At 39.5% G+C, this 20,268-nt stretch overlaps 1 protein-coding gene across 3 annotated transcripts; it reads right to left on the reverse strand.

Moving 5' to 3' along the window:
• Positions 1-1,015: 1,015 nt before the first annotated feature.
• LOC108147185 (serine/threonine-protein phosphatase 2A 56 kDa regulatory subunit epsilon isoform) lies at positions 1,016-19,499 on the reverse strand. Of its 3 annotated transcripts, XM_017273531.2 has the most exons (10): positions 18,387-18,643; positions 17,642-17,780; positions 4,297-4,561; positions 3,439-4,229; positions 3,161-3,360; positions 2,895-3,089; positions 2,643-2,833; positions 2,239-2,572; positions 1,879-2,108; positions 1,016-1,816 (listed from the first exon to the last, which is right to left on the reverse strand). In XM_017273531.2, the coding sequence occupies exons 4-10, from the start codon at positions 3,575-3,577 to the stop codon at positions 1,531-1,533; spliced, it is 1,575 nt and encodes a 524-aa protein (XP_017129020.1). In that variant the 5' UTR covers positions 3,578-4,229; positions 4,297-4,561; positions 17,642-17,780; positions 18,387-18,643; the 3' UTR covers positions 1,016-1,530. The 3 variants fall into 3 exon arrangements, with proteins under 3 accessions (XP_017129020.1, XP_017129018.1, XP_017129019.1); XM_017273529.2 differs by lacking the exons at positions 17,642-17,780; positions 18,387-18,643 and adding an exon at positions 18,967-19,499; XM_017273530.2 differs by lacking the exon at positions 18,387-18,643 and having other exon boundaries at positions 17,642-18,197.
• Between the last annotated feature and the right edge of the window lie 769 nt (positions 19,500-20,268).

Genomic DNA, 20,268 nt, shown 5'->3' on the forward strand with positions numbered 1-20,268 from the left:
TCAAAGATCACTAAACATAACATTTAAAACAAGTGTCCTAAAAGCCCGCTCCCCTGAAAAGCAATCGTCGGTAGGGTATGCAGGCACCAACCGCTCGCAAAACATCGACAAGAATTTATTTAGTTTGAAGTTTTCTCAACCACTGAAGAGCAGTCGGTGTTTCAAGTGACACGACTGCGATATGCCCTGTTCCCATCTCAGTGGACTGATTTCTATAAATTCGAATACATACATATATGTAAAACATTTTACTGCTACCACTGATTTGAATTTGTAAACAAAAATAGAATGTATGCTGAAATATTAAAAAAATATATTATAACATATAATATTAATATTTATATTATAACCCAATAGTAAATACGCCCATATTCTTAGGGTACCAAGTTTGAAAAGTGGCAAAAGACAAAATATTCTTGATGCGCCGAAATGAAATAAACGCACACATGCTCCCGTGTATGAGAATGCATGATCACGCATACATACAAAGACGAATTCAAGCGCAGGACAGCCTTCTTCAAAAAGCGCCTCTCTGCGACTGAACGACTGAACTCGTGCAATGAGTGCGCGAGCATAAAAATGAGAATAAGAATGAGAGAGTAAAAAACCCGAACGCACACGAAGTGCATGGACCTGCTGCTGTGAGAGCGGTGGACCTTCCGCGGTCCGAATTTTTGTGTCCAAATGCGTCGTATGAAATGACCAGTCTATATGTTGTATGGTTAGTGATACAATTCAGTGGGAAATCTGGACTAAGACACGCCGTTCTATGGAGCAATTAGTTAAATCAAAATCTTAGGATGCAGTGCAGTTTCAACTATTTTACACATTTCAAATGAACGCAAATATAATTGCAAGTGAACATTCTGGTGAGTAGGATGTTGTTGTTGTTGTTGTGTTCGTGGATGGGATAGGATGGCTGATCTATGCTAGGATCTAGTTAGCAATATGTTTAGTTAATAATATTCAATGCGCTTCAACAATCGTCAATCCGTTATAGTTATCGCTCGTCTGCTTTTCACTTACTAACATGTTTTCTCTTTATTCAACTTGTTTTCGCTTAAACGTAATTAATAATTATTTTTCTTCTTTTGTAATATATATTTATACGTGTCGCGCACGTGTGTGTGTGTGTGTGAGTGTGTGTGTGTGTGTAGCTGTAGTTGTAAGATACATTATTTATAAAGATTTCTTTTATGCCGCTACCGTACGGCACACACACACACACACGCTCAGGGATCTGATTCAGCTCCCGCTCCAGATTTCGGTTCTACCTCCTTCAACAGCCGGCCAAGCGTCCTGCGGGTCTGCTTGGTTGGTGTCTTGTCAATCGAGTATACATTTTAGTTTTATATTTTCTGATTTTAAAGTTTAGCATATGTGTGGTTTAGTATAACTATTTATTTCTCCTTTAGATGTGGTTGTTGTCTCTGCCGTTTACGGATAACGGATATCGGATAACGCGTTACGCTTACGCTTTTACTGATGTTGGTTTTATTGTTAGTTTCGGGCGCGCCTCGCGTTGCTTGCTTAGTTGTCCGCCTTATCCTGTTTGATTTTCGCATTTGTGGTCGCAGGATTATTGTCGACGCCAGCACCGCCGCTGGACAGGCTACCGCTGCTGCTGCTATTCGACTGCTGCTGATGAGAGTTCAGGCCAGCGGTGCTGGGTGGCTGCAGGGACGTTGACGCCGCGGGAGCTGCGCTGTTCGATGTCGTAGCGCTGCCGCCGGCGGTGCGCCCACTAGAACGATTGGATTCGAGTTCGTGCAGTTTTTTCCACAGCTCCTCGCGGTCACGCTCACGTTTCTTCTCCCTAAAAGGTGGTTAAGAAGCAGGTTATGCATTGTCCATCATCTGTTCCGGTTCCGAACTTACTTTTGCCGCTCCGCCTTGTAACTGGAGGTCAGCTCGTCGAACAGCTTCGAATTCATCTCCATGAACGTCTTCAATACATTGTAGACGAGCGCCACGATGGTTTGATTCCAGTGCTCCTTGCTGATGCGGTAAAGGGCCGGGAACATGATGGGCATAATGACCGCATTGTTTTCCTCGATCAGCGACATGGCGTACTCATTGTTCCACAGATAAAGAGCCCGCTCAGCAACCTGAAGAAAGAAAAACCAGAATTTTAAACACTTTTAATAGCACTCATGGTAAATGGTTGGAAAACAATGTATGTTTTCAGTTAAGTTATGCCTTATTGTTCTTTTTAAATTTCTTCTGTAGTGTAAGCACCTGAAAATGTGGACTCGACACGCATTTGGCAATCTGGCGGAACAACGGCTCCTGGATCTTGACAAACTGCGGCGGATCGATCACGTCGAGGATCTCCTCAATCTCGCCCAGGAACATGACCTCCTTCTGGGAACACGTCTTGGGCCAGAACTTCAACAGGCCGCGCACCACCGGTTCGGTAAGGAATGGATCCTTCTCTAGGAATTGTACAATGCAATACGCCAGCTGAGCATGGTAGAGCGACAGGCATTTGACTTTGTGCAGCGGCAATAGGACCTTAACCAGAAACTGCTTGTGTTCGGCCTTCAGAGGCAAGGCGAATCCATTGATGATACTGATTGGTAAAACAAAGAACACATTAACATTTAGCCAAGCAAAAGGTTATTTCACACAGTTAAACATACCTGCCCAGTATTTCCAAAAGCTCACCGACTCCATTAAAGTGCTCCGTCTCGTAGATAAATCGCAAGAATATATTGTTGATCTGTTTTCGAATAAAAGCTCGCAGTCCCAAGAATTTTCCGTAGATGCGATGCAATACCGTCTTCAGAAAGTCACGCTCCCGTGGATCCTCCGAATCGAACAGTTCCAACAGCTATTGAAAAACCAGTTTGAGTAAAAAATTAAACTTAAAGCCGCTTAATTTTTAGACTCACCTGCAATACGAATTTTTGATCGATCACACGTTTGCCGATGGTCGCTTGGAAGTCCTGCGACTCCAGGAACCGCAAGAAGACCTCGTACACCAGCTGCAGGTGTGGCCAGGAAGCCTCCAATGTTGGATCATCCTCCTCGGGATCGAAATCGGGATTCTCACTGGGCGGCAACGTGCGAAATAGGTTGCATGAAATCTGGCAAAAGCATTAAATGATTGTTAAGTAAATATGAATAGAAAATGTGTTGTGGTAGTCCGGATGCTTACCATGCGTATTATTTCCGGGTAAACCGGTTCCGTAAGCACACCGCGCCCATGTGTTATATAGGTGGAAAGGTCATTGAGTGCGGCCCGCTTGATTTCCTTGCCCTTCAAATCCGTGACGGGATCCATAAAGTCAAAGGACACGCAACACTGGCGCAGCTTCCGTATAAACAGCTCCTCCTGTTCTAGGCTGGAGCAATCGGCTGTTGGCAAGAAATGAGAGGTGTAATAACATTTTTAGTAGCCCATAATGTTTGTGAAATTCCCAAATGAATATTAACCTTTTAACGGCGGCAATTGCTGCAGCTCAACATCCTGAGAATTTCTGTAGCGCGAGGAACCTTGACTCTTTTTTCCCTTCTTCTTGAGCGAACGTTTGGCGAACGGGTCGATTCGATCCACAAACGTGCCCGATGACATCTTTTCAGATTTGGGTTCGTTTGAATCGATGGCGGTCTCCGTGGCTGTCTGTGTGGTATTCAGCTTGCCGGCTTTGTTTTTAACGCTTGCCACTGAAAATTGATCGGCTGCACCGCCAGCTGTACTGGCAGCTGCTCCTCCTCCCTCGCCTGCGCCTTGGCCTTTGCCCTCGCCAACGCCCTCGTCGCCGTCTTCGCCGAAATCGCTGTTGAGGATCTCGACTGGCCGTTTGTTGCGTGATTTGCGTAGCCAACCGAAAATTTTATGTGTTATGTTGGCGACTTTTGCGGTTGAGTTTGGCGTCTTGCAATTGTTATCGGCACCTCTGGTTAAGCCCAACAGCTCTGCTGCTCCGGTTCTAACGGCTCCTCCTACTCCTCCGTTTGTTTCCTGACCAATCTGCAACTGCAACGGCTGCTGCAACTGCAATTTCTGCTTGTTTTTCTTCCCCTTAAAAGCAATCGCCTGCTGCTGCTGCTGCTGGAGTTGCTGGATCAGCTTCTGTTGCTGGGTAATGTTGATGGCGGTGTTAAAGCGGTAGCGACTTATCTTGGCATTTATCGGACGAGGACTCGGGGGATGTGAAATTTGTTACTCCGTAGAACCGCTAACCGCTTGCTTGGATTTTAAATTCGTTACAGTTGTATGTACACTGGAATAAAGTGGGGCAATCAATTAGTTCACGGTGACTTCGTCAGGCCAATTTATCAGCCACTCACCTGTTTCTTCGCTTCTTGTTTGTTGGATTTTGTATTGTTTACTGGAGGGATTGTTGCATTTGCGATGCGCCTGACTCTTGATAATACTCTCGCTTAGCTTCTACGTTGCTCGTATCCTGTTTCTGCGCTGCTGCTCCTGAATGGCACATCAATTGGTTAATTTGGTTAACTGAGAGAGAGAGAGAGAGCTGCTGCTGGCTAACTGCTGATTGCTGCATTCACATAGTACTCCGCGTTCGCTGATGGATATTTGGCATCACATGCACTGCAAGCAAATAGAAAAATATGGGATTCGTCAAGTAGATAGTTCTTTATCGGTGAAAATTACTCAAAAATTGACATCGCAGTGAAAGCCACGAAAAAGCCCCATAGTCTGATAAAAATGAAACATTCAGGTGTATCTAATCGTAGGCTTTGCAGGTGCATTTGTGTGTGTGCCTTCGGAGATAATGGCTTTGCCTGTGATTTCTTTGTTACGAGATAACACAGATAGCTGATAAATAACGAGGACTGTGGCAACACTGAAAACCAAGGTGAGCATTTACACCCAAAATCGTATTTTTATACCCTTGCAGAGGGTATTATAATTTCAGTCAGAAGTTTGCAACGCAGTGAAGGAGACGTTTCCGACCCTATAAGGTATATATATTCTTGATCAGCATCACTAGTAGAGTCGATCTAGCCATGTCCGTCTGTCCGTCCGTCTGTCCGTCTGTCCGTCCGTTTATATGCAAACTAGTCTCTCAGTTTTAAAGCTATCTGCATGAAACTTTCCCAAAAGTTGTCTTTCTATTGCAGGTAGTATATAAGTCGGAACGAGCCGGATCGGACGACTATAGCATATAGCTCCCATAGGAACAATCGGAAAAATAAATGAAAAAAAATTATAACTTTTCTGTTTTTTAATTTTTTGTTTAGTTCTTCGACATATAGCAATGTTTAATTATTTCAGAATTATGGTTTAAATTTTATCAAAATCGGACGTCTATAGCATATAGCTCCCATAGAAATAATAAAAATATATAAAATAACTATCTAATAATTGAGCTGTAAAGCATCATAGCTTCAATGTTTTACAACATATACACAGGTAAATCATAATTTAAATGTTTTCAAAAGTATTTAATTCATGCAATAGCTGCAAGGGTATATGAACTTCGGCATGCCGAAGTTTACTTTCCTTCTTGTTTTTAAATGTTTTATTGAGTAAAAAAATGCCTAGTTATTGTATTTCTTTTATAACCTACTGTTACTAGAATAAGCTACCTATGTTACAGTGAGATCTTATATTAATAACAAAGTATGTACTACATAACATACAAATTCTTAAGAACTAAGGTGAACAAGCATCTAAAAACGAATGCAAGTTTAAATAAATCTTGACTATTGGAACGTGCTGTACATGAACCTATAGTGTTGATATTGTTTCGAAACAAAGACCATTAATGCTTTCGAACCAAATACACGTTTCTCTTATCAGAAAAACGTATTATTGCTTGAAATTGATATACTCATTTTTTGTGTAAACAACGAAGGCAAAATGTCCAAGTTGTGCAAGTTTTGCAATTGCAATCTGTCTCCTGATTGATTGATTGGTGTATAGCAATTGTTGAGTACTGAATTCCATTCCCACCAGCTAAACTTTCCCCGGCAAACCACGAAAACTAAAAGTACATTTAAGCTGGACGTTTGGGTCTGGCAGACTCCACAAATGTGGTCAACTTGTTGTGGCTTGTTTCTGGACGACCACTGTTAAATTAAAATTAGCATGGCGTCTAAATTAAATGAAAAGCAGTCATAGCCTTCTTTAAACGGGAAACAAGATGCCACTGTCGTCTTGAACGGAAATGAAGCCAAACGAAGGACGCGCACAAACTGGGAAAACTCATTCGTTTGCATGGCTTGTTTCAAGGGGGAGAAATCAACTTCAATTTGAGGGAAATGGCTGGCTGAGGCAGGAAAATGCCACATGTGTGTGGCTGCTGCATAGTTTTCACTTCGAGGACATTGCGGAACTGGTCCAGTATTTCCAGTTAGGCACACAAATTTGCACAAATGCACAAAGTCAAGCCGACTGCCCACCGTCGATTGCCAAGCGAAAACATGTTAAACATGTCGCACACACAGCGACACCCACATGCAAGAGAACAGAAAATAAAAGACCCAGAAATTAACTGGGACCACAAGGCGTATGTGTGACAAACAGGTAAATTCGATCAACTTCGCTTGGGCCAGCTGCCTGCCGGTGGAAATGGAAATTGAGACGCGTGGGCGTCCTTTGCACGGAGAAAAAAAACATCATTTTAATTAATTAAAAACTATTTTTTAAAGGTTTTTTGAAAGGCTTGATATACAAGCTAATTTGAGTATTGTTACTTGTATTAACATTAAAACAAAAACAGTAAACAACAACAATCCAATTTGTAGGAAAACTATGGTCAAATATACAATTTTAGTTTTCCGAAATTATAAGAATATTAAAAGTAAAAAATCGCATAAATTTAAATTTGATTTCTGTTACCTTTACTGTTTTTAGTTAGGGTCAAATCATAACTTTGCCCAAGCCATCATGTTTAACTTAAATTTTTATTGTAGAAATTTATAAAGATTAAAGTATGTGACAATTTAACCTAGTTTCTAACCCACTTTTGTTGATTTTTTCTCACTGTCTGGCAAACCATAATACGCATGTGTGTGTTACCCAGCCGGAACTCACAAAAAGGTAAAAAGTGTAAGAGAGATAGAGAGAGACAGAGAGAGAGAGATAGTGGGTGCGAGTGGAGAGTGAAAAGTTTACACAGCTGCCTTCGACAGGAGGCAGTTTTTTAACCATTTTCCACGTTGAGGGACGGTGGTCAAAGCTTTTCAACGCGTTGCCCTGTTAATAATTGAATTTCTGCACTGTTTTTTCGCTTTAATTTGTTTCAATCACCTTCGTAATGGGACGGGACCTGCAAGCAAATAACGTCAACGTCGGGGTGACATTTAATATGGCTGCGATATCGAATCTAGAGGACTGGGCCTGGGGTGGCCATTTATTATGCTATTTTATATAAAACCATCAACGGTGCCCAGCCCAGAGTCCCAAGACAAATGACCAAAAACAACAAGGGCAGCAACAATGGCTGACCATTAGGCCCGCGTATTCCCCCTTTAATGTGTGCCTGTGCGTGTGACCTTATGACATTATTTACTCGGCAGTGGAAGCGAAATTCCCCAGCATATCATCGTAGAAAACAATAACAAATAGCCAGGGCGGCTCACAAAATAATGAGACAAGTCCGCTTTGTGGCCGCGTCTATTCACTTTGGTTCTCCTCTGCTGTTTTGTTTTCTTTTGCTTTGCTTTGTTTGCCTGTTGTTTTTTGCTGGCATTTATAAGATTTTCGCCGCCCATCCACTAAAACACAGTCATCGTTGTGGTCATCTAATGACTAAGCGCCAGTCGACAGTTGGCAGCCTTCGCCCACTCATTGGGGAAAATTATTTTCCCACCCCAAATGCCCGTGCACAAAAGAGGTGGCCAAGCTTCGACAGTAAGTTCGATATTATCGATTGCGGTGTTTGAATTACTTTATCGAAGCAGCTTTTCCGTTTTAACCGATTAACCTAAAATATTTGTTTACTTAAAAAAATTTGACCCTGTCTTTTAAACAATTTTATTTTCATTTTATTTGTAGCAAATTAGTATTGAAGAAAATACCACACTATCTTCACTATAAGAATTTTAATTACTATTAATATTGTTGATAAACTTTTATTTGCCATTCGTGATTACCAGCCAGTTCTAACCATATTAACTATAGCTCGTTCTGCCCTCCTCCGTCGAAAATATGCATTTGACGCATGTCTATTGGTTTCCCAGCTATAATCAATAAGCTAAAAAAAAATATTCAAGATGAGAGCAATTTTTGAACTGACATTAAACTTTTGCCAAATCCTAACTTTTCAAGAAGATTAATGTCTTAATATTTTTAGTTTTAATTAAACGCATATTAAAATAAACTAGTTTAGCTAAATTATTAGTTAATTGAGAAAAATTCAAATTACTGGTAATGCAACCAATACTGTAATTGTGAATTTAGTTTAGTTTGTCATAAACGATGCCTTCTAGGGAAGCCCCCATCCATTTTCATTGCCTTGTTTTGAAGCTTTCTTTTTCGTACTTCCCCATTCCACTGCATTGAGTAATCTTGCAAATATTTGTTGATATTTTTTAGTTATTGACACTGAGCTGTCAATTAAAAACCCCGATTTCTTTGATTGTAATTCACCCACATACCTATGTCTAGTAGTTTACAAGTTCTCATTTCTCAGAGGGTTTTCTCACACTTTTTTGTTTTATGTAATGCAAAGTGACACGATGATAAGCAGAATTTCCCTTTTGCCACTTTCTCTCTCGTCACATTCCTCTCCAGTGTGAAAATAATGCGCACTGTTTTCGTTTTCGCTATGTACTTGAAACGTGTCTAAGGAATTGGGGGCTGCAGACGACGATGCGGAGGTTTTCAAGCGGGGAAAAACTGTAGTGGAAAAACTACGCAGTAAACGGCGTCCATGAATGCTCCTCCTCGAAAACATTCACACACATGGGGCACTTGGCAAAATCCTTTTGTGCAACGCACCAGAGATGAGTTCATGGTCGGTGAGAATTCTCCATCTTCTCCATCTCAGACTCAGCCAGTCGTCTCCAGCAAGGCATGACAGTGAAAATGCTAGAGATGAAAACGCGCCGAATTCATCAAATTACTGGCATGCACTTGGCCGCCACGGAGTTTAGTGGCAAAAATTATAAACTGCGTTTCATTGCGTGCCCGTTTACTTGGGAAATCATCAAAGCTGCCAGCATGAAATTGATTTCGGTACTGTAATCATCAATGAAAGCCTGTTGCTGTGGACTTGCCCCAATTGCACAGGAATATATGATTTTAAATAATAAACAGTCTTGAACCAAGTTTTCCCACTTAACCTTAATAGCTTAATCAAAAAGTGATATTGCCATTTCGCCCAAATAGGTTACTATCATCGCCCGCTGACAATATCCATTGCGTATTTTCTGTAAAAATAAGAGCTTAAGGGCTTAGCCTTGACCTTATTGCAATGGATACACACTGTCCCTGAATTGATACCATGGCATCAATCAAATCAGCGCGGAGCCATTAAGTTTACATATGCAACAGCTTTTCCGTCCCTTTTGCCTCGTTAAACGGAACGCAAACAACACGCAGAACAGGAGAACAAAAAAGAGAACTTGGCACAGCACATGTGCCAAGTGCGAAATGCAAATATCTGCATGTATCTCGCACTCCAACACCACCCCCGACGACACACTCGCGTTTCTCCCCGTTCGCGCATATACAAGAATAATGCACTGTTTAATTTACATAAAGTGAAAGGAAATGGAACAATAAGTTTTATAAGATTTCATGCCCCAGCCCCATCAGCAACATCAACAGCCGTGCCAACAACATCAACTAAGCCGCAACAGCAGTAGCATCAGCTGCAAAAGAAGCGAAAGTTTGCACAATGTAAGCACTTGGTCCGCTCAGCGTGTGCCCTCAAGGCAGCCACGACGACCATCATCAACAGTCGTACACTGAAAAACATATGTATACTTAAAATGTATATATTATGTATAAAAATTGATTTATAAATACACAATTGATATTATCATTATAACAATCAACAACTCAATATAACTATCAATTCTACATTAAATCTTCCACACTTTTATCAAGAAAATTATTTATCTGTCAATAGTGACGCATGCTATGCGTATTTTTATATGTTCACATTGAAAACAACCAAAATTGTACCTGAGAGTTTTCTATTTTGGAAAATGGAAATTAGGAATTCAATGAGTCAGTATTTCTATTTATGAAAATTACATTCAAGCAAAGTCTGATAAATTAATCAATGCCTCATGTGCAAGTCATTTTAATAAAAATTAAAAACTTTGTTTTTGTTTTTAGCTTCTAAAAGTGTAAATTAAATGAAATTTCAAATAAAGCTAAGTTAACAGAAAATTCTTTAAATATCGAAAAATAATTGCAAAATCAAATAAACCTTAAGAAACGGAAATGCTCTCAGAAAGAAATGGAAATTTTAACGTACATAGTTTGGGATTGACTTTTCCCAAAACCCAAAAATGTTTATTACTTATTTCGAAAGGTTTCTTTTTTTAACAGTGGACAAACGCCAAAAAAAAAAAAGAAAACGCAATTGTAAATGTCACGAGTGGGTGGTCAGCGTCGAGGGTCTGGTTTTGCTACGACTGCTGTTGTTCATTCTTTTTTATGGTAGAGTCGCTGCTTCTCCACTCGACATTTTTCTGGGCTGCATTTTTGATTTGTTTTGGTTGAATTTTGCGCAGGATACACACCGCATGTACAGAGTTTTTGGCCAGAGCTAACGAAATTAGAAGAATTTTCCAAGGGAATTGGGTCACTTTGGGAAAATAGTAACTGCGTAAATCGGAACAACTTGTTATAGCATGTAAAACGTTATTAAACATTCAAGACACTTAACAAGCGAAAGATGAACAGAAACAGTAATAAATTAAATTAGAAAACATCCCGGAGGCGAGGAAAAACGCTGGCCAGAAGACAAAGTTGGCAACTCGATTGAAAAAGTTGTTGTCCGGACAAGTTGGATGGCAGGCAAACACAATGGCAAGCCAAACTATCGATTGATGTTTGTTGAGTCCGCAAAAAATAGAGAAAGAGAGCGGGTGCGAGTGCGTGGCAGAGATAACAGATGAGCTTTGGCTAAAAAGGGTTTAGATTTGCCAATGTCAGCTAATAAAGCTCAGCAAAATAAAATGCATCAGACAGATGCATCAGCATGAATGAGTAGCTGAATGAGGAGCTTTTCTTATCGGTTAAACAGACGCACACACATACTTTAAAGCCATAAAGCCACGTTCAAGGCCTTTCCCCCGACATTAACAGCTCCCCATGCACTTTATTAATTTCAATTGACAGCATGATTCAATTTATTGATAGCCCACTTAGCTGGCCACACACTATCGCCCCAGCTCTGCCAAGTTATTTCATTGAAATGAGGCGCCAACCCCTCTTATGGTGAAAACCCCTCGCCAAAGTTCAAATGAAACCAACTCACGCAATGCGACATTGACACGAAGACAAAAGGAAAAGTGGAGAAAGGTGGGAAAACCAGCACTTATGGGTCACAAAAATAGACGCGACTTTATACTTCTATTTTTGGTGTACCCAGCGTAGAGTGTACGTCAGCAGTTATGGGTTGCAAAATGTGCACAATATTTTCCTTTTGCGCATTCGAGCATTTATTAACCGAGTGCGTGGGGTGTAAGCACGTGTTTGTGCAATGCATTTGCCAAGGACTTGTCTTTAATGCAAAATGGATGAAGCGGCAAGTATTCTTTCAAGTTAGTATACCAAGGGAAAAGGGCTTTATATTTTCTAAAAGCGAATTTCCGCTAGGAGACCCTTATGTAAAAGGAAAAAGTTCTTGGTATTTAATTAAACAAATGCTTATAGAAAAATTCTGGTAGAAGAAAGGCTGTTATTTGTTTCGTGGGCTTGGAATTTCTTGGACTTGCTGAATAAAGTCAAGGTGAAGTAAAAAACAAAGAAATTATGGGGTAGAATAAATAATGAATTAGGCAATTATTACAACCAAAATTCATTAATACCAATCAAAAATAAATGTAAATTGACTATAACTTGCTGGGTTCTGTTTTATATATCTTTTAATGCCTTTTATTAATTCGATTGAAGTATCATGAGCATGAAAAAGTTTATCTAACAAATTATCTTCTACCGAATGTGGGGATTCTAATTAACAAGCTACCTCATCTCTGATCGCTTATAATTTAATTACCACATCTGTCACAACTTCTAGCCCTGCACTAACCATGTGCTTCTGGTTTTTATGTAAGATTTAATTAAACCTATTGCATAGGTGGTAGAGAGAAAGTGCCACGAAATTAGTTGACAATATACACAAGCCCACAACTAATTGCATCAGCGACAAGTGTTATGTTCGAGGCGGGGATTACTGTTTTGGTTTCGGCTTTGCTCTATGAATTGTTATTAAATAAGGGGCCCAAAGCAGTCAAGAGCAACAAAACCATATGACGAAATCCTAAAGCACGAAAACAGACCCAACAAAGCGCAAAGAGAGGTGGAGGAGCTCAAAGAGAGAGACAGACACCAGCAGTCACAACAGTTTCCTCAATTTAATTAAATAATTAAGACCAAGACACACGGCGAATGCGACAGCCTTTGACTAATTAAAAAAGAAAACAGCCAAATGAAACATAAGACTGAAAGAATGCAAATTTCGCTGTAGAACACGCGCCAGACGCCGTTCAGTTCAATGAAATATACCCCTACCTATAGCGTCACCACCTACAGAGGCATTTCTATATATATATTTATATACAGGTTTGGTGTTCAGATTTGCGTATGTGATACTTAGTAAAATATATATGCCACTACAATTTCAATGCCAAAGCATGGAAAATTTTCTATTGAAAAGTGCTCTGCTCTGCCCAGCCTTTTCTCGCACCTCTCTCTTTGTTATTTTTTTCACTTTGTGTTTTTTAATTAAGCGATTTGAGCTGTGATAAGCGGCTGGCGAGTGAGTATAGGTGGGCGTGACTGCCGCCTAATCAAAATCAGCACAAAAATGTCGCATAAACAGCGAGCGGCGCAAAATGTGGAAACAAAAGACGAGAAAATGTATCTCAGGGTGAAAGAGATAAGATAGGAAAAAGCTTGCCACCTGCTGAGGAATTCCTTCAAATGCTCTATCTTTTATTGTTTGTGTGGTGACGGCAGCGCACCGCAAGTGTTAATTATTAATTGTGAAATGCGATTTTATTTAATTGATGCAGCTGACGCCCCGCTTTCAGAGTGCTGTTTATTGATTTTGTCCATGACGACACTTTGGTCATAACATTCAAATATTGGATTAATAATAGAGCCCATTTGGTTTGAAATAGGGAACTTTACTGAAATTCAAGGTCAAATGATTTCATGCTAAAGAATTTTCCCAATTTTACTTTTCTATAAATACACACAAATTAAATGAAGAATATTATTGAAAATAAATTGTCTACGCTCCAAACTGCACTGAAAATGGAAAATGGCTAAAACGGAAATTTATTTAAGGCCCCCTGCCACTCTGCTGGCTGTAAAAATATCAGCAAAAAGATTTTTCACTCGCACCGAATTTCCCGCATCTAAAATTATATTCAGTACGATGAAAAACGTCATTAATAGCCGCAAACGCAAAGGAAAGGCACAGCGAGCAGAAAAGAAACAAAAACTTTTGACATAAAATGTGAAAATATTTGTAAAGACTGCTAGACTGCCAAATAAATATAGATGTTTCTTAATGGACTACTCTGGCTGACCACATACACTTTCGCAGCAAGGTTTGCAATGAATAACAATATCGATTAAATCGTAAGCTGATTAAAATTGTCAAATTATTATGTGTTTGTTCAACGGCATGAGGTCATAAAACAATGCCAAAAATTGGCAAATCGACCATTACAAAATCTACTTATTAAAGCAGAACTAAAAAATATAGTTCTCTAAATAATATGTTTGAATGCCATATATTTTCGTGTAAGTAAATGTGGTTTAAAATATTTTATTTGTTGCTTGCATTTATCTTTAAAAGTTTGGCTATTTGACGGGAACCTGTCAGCCTGCTGATAGTAATAAAACGGGTTGTTCTTATCATCAATTAAAGCAGATAGAAACACCGGCACATCCGCAATCAAAAAATCAATATTTGGCCAGTGTTTTTCTCCAAGAAAAATAAATACACTGGTAAAATTGTGACGTAAATGCAACATTGTTCTTTGGTTCACAGTTGTATAGAAAAATGTGTTGTTGAATATAATAAACCATCCTATGACTTAATAGCTGAGCTCACATTCACAAATACAAAACGTAAAATTCTTAATGAAATGTACAACCTAATAACTAACATATTTTAGTAAAATTCTACTGATCAAATGCAGCGTATTCCAGCTTTAGTTTGTCTAATCGACTTTTTATAGTTTCATTTCGCGTCTTTTTTTTTTGTGCATTTCTGGCAGCTACAGCTGATTGCTCCTCTCGTTAGCGATGCGTGCGAAGTAAAAAATATGCAAACATTTTGCAAAACAAAGGCGTAAACTGGGGCTCAGCCCAGTAAACGTTTCTGCAGAGTGCAGAAGTCAGCTAGTCAGACAGAGGGGCACAATCGTCTAATTATAATGAGAAAAACATTTGCCCTCCACTCAGACGGTCGTTAATTTGCGGTGTGCGAAAGATGTTTACATTGGAGTACAGCAGGTTATACCCCCACAAATACACATATTCTATCCACCATTGGCTTCGAAAATTGTACAAATACTCGTATACATTCGCCTAACAAACTAGCAAATAAAATTGATTTTTTTCCATTGCAGCCGATTCTCAATTGCCAATAGAACAAACAAACAAATAATCAAACAAAAAGCTTTGGCCAGTCTGTAGTTTCGCTTCGGGCGGGCTTGCCATTGCAAATAACGAAAATATTTTCAAGTCAAACAAAAAAACTTGAGGACGACGGTGGGGCAAAAAAAAAAAAATTGTCGAAAATTTTGTCGAGAGTTTTACGTTTTACAGATATTTTCACCGGATATGCATGGGAAGGGATTCGACACAATGAGAATCATCGGAGTTGGCTGCAATTTTATACCTTTGTTTACGACGAGATAGAGTAAATCAATTCAATGAGAACTGAGTTGAAAGAAATATGGGTCTGTGCTTTATTTTTAGAGCAGCCAGGAAAGTGTGTGAGCTTCAAGCAAGAGGGAATTTCTTTAGAGAATGAAAGTTTTACGGGTCTCATCTCGTGAAAAAGAATAACATCAGTTTTATTTAAAACTTTATTATTATACAGAAATTTTTTAAAAACTTGTCAAGAATTTTGCTTATAGAAATGCCAATCTAAAGGGCCATCATCTATAATTTTTTTCCGTGTGAAATTAGGGAAACTGTTTCAAAAGAGACAGGCATAGGCAATAACAATCCGTACATAACGAGGTGGAGAAAATGTGAGGGAAAACAGCCCACCACATCGTACACATAAGACTGCTAAAAGTGAGGTCAGTTATGTCAAGACAGACAGCCAGAAATGTGCAGAAGCGAGTGTGTTTGTGGTCATTAAGAGGTTACCAAGCCTCAGCTGGCAGAGGAAAATCGGCGGAGAAAGAGTCAACTTACACAGAAAAGGCAAAGGCAAATTGACTCTGAGCACGCTCTTTAACTTCTGCGGCTAAGCAGAAAAGTTAAAGCTGCATCAAAATTAACATCGGCTGCCGGGAGAATGTGCGTTTATCGCCAGCAAAAAGGTGAACAGTCGCAAAGCAGGTCGTCCGGGGAGGGTGAAGTATACCCCAGAGGCTTGGTAATTTTATAATAGTGCTCGTCTTTCAGCCGACACTGGGATATATACGGAGGAGCGCTTCATACGCGCACATTTGTATGCGGAGGCATTTTATGGTAGCATTACATTCTCCTCTTCATTGTGAAAACTCCAGTGGCCAGACAATAAGTGAGCATACAAATTGTTGCACACGCGCTGGCATGGCACTTATTTGGGTTGACTGCCTTGGTTAACTCGTTAAAATATTTCAGAAAAAATCCTCCAAGGAAATAGACTGAAAACGAGAGAAATCGGTCATTAAAAAATAGAGCTAAATATCTACATGTATAAGCTAGTATTACCAATCTGAGTGCCATTGTTATTAGTATGATGAAGCTAAGTTTTAAAATAAACAATGCGAGAGGTTAAAAAGGTTAATAGCTCTCAAATAAACCTGTTAATGTTATTAGGAAAACAGAATGGGAACAATTGTTTATCTTGTCAGTTGTTGTGGATTCAAATCCAAACAACAAAAACGAGAGCGAAACGCCTATACCGCACAAAATAGATATATCAACAAAAATCTTCTAGCTTATACAACAACTTTTTTAAGTGGTTCCATCTAAAGCAAGTACAAAAATTTATCATTTCGCAACCTGCTAATGATAATGATATGTTTACATAACACTTGCGAAATTTTACTTGAAGTATGAATTCTACGCTGCATCTTTCTTTCAAGTGCAAGCCTTTTTTGGCAAACCTGTGACGTCAAAGTCAAGTTAACTGCCGAATCGCAGTGGGCCAGCAGTGCTTTACCAACACAAACACGCGAAAAGCAGTTAATGGCGGTTGGTGACAAAACCGCTTGGACAAACAACAAAACGATCGCCTGCTAGAAACTGGAAATATCGCTGAAAAGTGAAGTGCTCTACGAGCTGTGATTTTGTTTTCTTCACCATTTAAATGCACACAAGTCACGTTTGATTTGGGAACTCTCCGCTGGGCGTGATTGGCTACCTTATAGATTATTGAAATTAAACTGATTTGTGCACCGATTTATTATGGCTTGATTCCAGGGCACCTGGCTGTCAAAAAAGTAAGTGCGAGAGCCCGAACCCGAAATGATTTACCATTTTGACACATTTATGCTAATTTCGAGCAGGCTCGACGAATTTCGTGTGTCCCCACACGTATGTAATGTATCAATTGGAACTTGTTAATTTGCCGAGCAGGTTTGGCCCCTGCCTCCTCTCACCACTTAACCCCTTCATCCCCGCCGCCCAGCAATCACTCAATAAATTAGAACCAGTTCTTTGTTTGAGCTTCGGTTGTCTTAACCCTTTACGAAATCGTTTATTTAGAAATTTCATTGACGTTTAGTGTCAAAGAATTGTAAAGGTTGTATGGGTTTTTTAAAATAAAATCATAGATAATAATGAACGGTAATATAATTTGGTGACAAAATGCAAGGTTTTTTTAATATTTGGTTAAACTGAAAATTGGTTAAGAATGAAACGTAATAAAGCCACTATTAAAAACTCACAATATAATTGAATATGTAATTTTTCTTTCAATACTTAAAAACAAAATTGAAAGTACTATGTTTTGATATAATAGATTCAGAATAACACACATTCCTTTAACTCATGTTCAAGTCTCAAAGATTATGTTCATAACATGTTGGGGCGCATAGGTACACAACTAAACTATTCTATTGCTCAAACAATTCGGAAAATATTGTTTTGGGTAATGGAATTTTGAGTGCACGTTTATGATTCTGTAGTTCATCTTAGCAAATTTTAAGACTTGACCCTATTTGTTTGGTTACGAATTTGTCACGTGAGCAATAGAAGGGTTAAACATTGAACGGAAATGGAGCGAGCTTTTGGCCTAAAATGGTTTCGATTTGAATCGAATTTGTTGTGGGCCAACTTCCGTTGGTTTTGGCATACCTTTTTCGGTTTCTCAGTTTTTGATTCTCGGTTTCTCAGATTTTGTTTATCGGTTTCTCAGTTTCTCAGCGATATCTCTCCCATTTGTCTACGTCACGGAAATCCAGAGATACTTATTGCGTTGCTTACTGGGTTTTCACTGTGGTTGTGTGTATATAGCAGTTGACATAATTGAATTAAAACTGTAGTTCACGAGAGAATTTTGCACAATGCATCGCGAGGGGGCGGGAGGTTGGAGACGAGGCGGGGTCCAAGTGGGGTCAACACATGTAAATGCGGTAAAAAACACAAAGATCTTTTACAATTGCATGTGTGAGAGTAGGGAATGGGGAAAATGGGAGAATGTATATTTGAATGGGAAGAGAGAGACGAAGAAGATGAGTTAAAGGTGAGAGAGCGCAGCTGTTTTGATGGTTTTTGCTCTTTTTTTCGCTTCACTTCGGTTTGTTGATTCCTTTCTTCTATTATTCTCTTTTTTCCTTTATTTTTTTGCAGTAAGATTAGGTAACTTGTGTCTATATGAACATAATTCTTAACACATTTTACTGCTTGACACACACACTTATCATAAATATGTATGTTTCACACACACACACTCGGTGCGAGAGAGACACAACCACTTACACACACACGCACGCGGCAACAAAATCGATATTCTAAAAATAATATAAGTAAAAAATATATATGCATACGAAATCCAAACGAATGAGTGTGTATGTGGTTGTCCGCTGGCGAGGGTAATTACATATTTATTTATTTATTAAAACTTTTGGGGAACTCCGAATTGCGTCTGGGGATTTAGCCGCTTACTGCGCACTTGAAAAATTTGCATTCGCCTTGGAAATTGGCTTGAATTTTTTACACTCGACGAGGGCTTTGTTTAGTTGCAATTTTTTCGGGTCTGCAGAATAATTTAAAAACCGACAGCGTTCTATATCAAGCGCGTATATAAATTTCTTTATCTTTTGCACCCAACCGACGAGCAAGGCGGCATACGGCAATTGTGACGATATTTTTTTTCCTTCGCCCGACTCTTGCTCTCTTTTCGGCTTGCTCTCTCTTTTCCACATGTGTATATACTATACGTGAGAAACGGCACACACACAAATGAGCCAGAGAAATGAGTAGAGCTTCAAGGTGTATGTGTTGTCTATTGTTATTGTTGCTTATCTGACTGACTTTTTTTTCCCTAAACTCAAGTTTGATTTCGCACTCGAAATCACCTATTTCGATTACTCATTTCGCTTAAATTTTGATACCACTGTGCCAGATTTCTGGGTGAGAGCGTGGTGAGTTTCGTTTTCAGTTGCGCCGCCTACACTCACCACAAAAACTGTTGTTGCGCTCTCTCCAGGCCCTCTCTCACACGGTCACACTGCAGGTGAGAAATCCGTTGGTCCGCAGCAGGGTCATACTGAAAGGACGCCGCTTTTTTTTGTTGCTATCGAGGCGATAACAAACAAGGCAATCGTTATCGACCTCTCGCTCGCTCTGAATGATGCTCTCTCTGTCGCTCTCTCCCTGAGTGGTAGAATTTTCCTTTTCTCGCTTTTCGCCTGTTTATTCAGAGTGTCTGAAATTTATGTAATTTAGCACAATGTCTGCTTTACACTGAGTTGGCGAATGCAGCGAAAACGGCGAAGGGCACACAAAAAAAGCGACGCAGCGCACACACACACACCTCAAATCCGGATTCCCGATTCGCAATTTTTGCGCTGCGCTTTTCGGCGATTTACCGTGCACACACTGCCACAATTTCACTCGCAGATCGCGCCGCAGTGGGGGACGTGGGCTTTTCGATCGATTTGGGCGGCCGGCAGGTGCGTTTTATGCGATAATTATGAATTTTTTCCAGCGGCAACTAGAATCGTTCACACAGACACCGTAGAAAGTGACGCCATCTTTGAATGTAGAGGTGGGAAAACATCGATACCAACATCGGTGTCATAAATTGTCCAGTCGATTTTTAAAAATCGGTGTTCTTCCATATCCAACGATATTTATCGCACCATTTTTCACGATTTCGCACAATGTTAACTTCCCACTCCAGTTCTTGCGCACTTCACTCAAAATGATAAAAAATATTTTTTTAGCATTTACGGCAAAGAACTGCAAGCCTTTAAACGTTAAAAATGGCGGGATTAACACATTAACAATTAAATTTTAATTTAACGTTTAAAAGCCTGTGTAACCGCTAACCTTTTTGTACCGTCAAATTCAGATGAAAGTTGGGAAGAGTCGGGATTGCTTGGAACCACTTAAAAAAAAGTAAAAGTAAGTAAGAACAAAATTTTATTTCAAACTTCGATGTTTCCCACCAAAAACATTGAAAACATCGATACAGCGGCCTATGCACGTTCAGTCGGTGGGTCTAGTGTTGGTAAGCGTATCGCTGGGCGTTAACAGCACGGGGGACCATGTTAACTTTCGACGGCTTATTGAAATGTTTTTCACAAATCCTTTTAAACAATTAGATTTTAAAACTACAAAATTTGTCAGAATTTTAAATTGTCTCCAAACTTTAATAAGATAATTTTATAATTTATTTTAAATTCTTGCCAACGGCAAATTGACACAAAATTAAATTTTAACTGTACAGTGGTGTCTGCCCTTACTAACATTACTAA

The sequence above is a fragment of the Drosophila elegans genome, unplaced genomic scaffold, assembly GCF_018152505.1.
Source record: "Drosophila elegans isolate 14027-0461.03 unplaced genomic scaffold, ASM1815250v1 contig_476, whole genome shotgun sequence".
NCBI lineage: Eukaryota > Metazoa > Arthropoda > Insecta > Diptera > Drosophilidae > Drosophila > Drosophila elegans.

Bases quoted from the DNA above. Each gene is read 5' to 3' on its own strand.
- LOC108147185 (XM_017273529.2), bottom strand. From the start codon at position 3,577: ATGTCATCGGGCACGTTTGTGGATCGAATCGACCCGTTCGCCAAACGT. The intron at 3,090-3,160 runs GTAAGCATCCGG...TGCTTTTGCCAG, and splicing joins ACCCGGAAATAATACGCATG to ATTTCATGCAACCTATTTCG. The intron at 2,834-2,894 runs GTGAGTCTAAAA...GTTTTTCAATAG, and splicing joins ATCAAAAATTCGTATTGCAG to CTGTTGGAACTGTTCGATTC.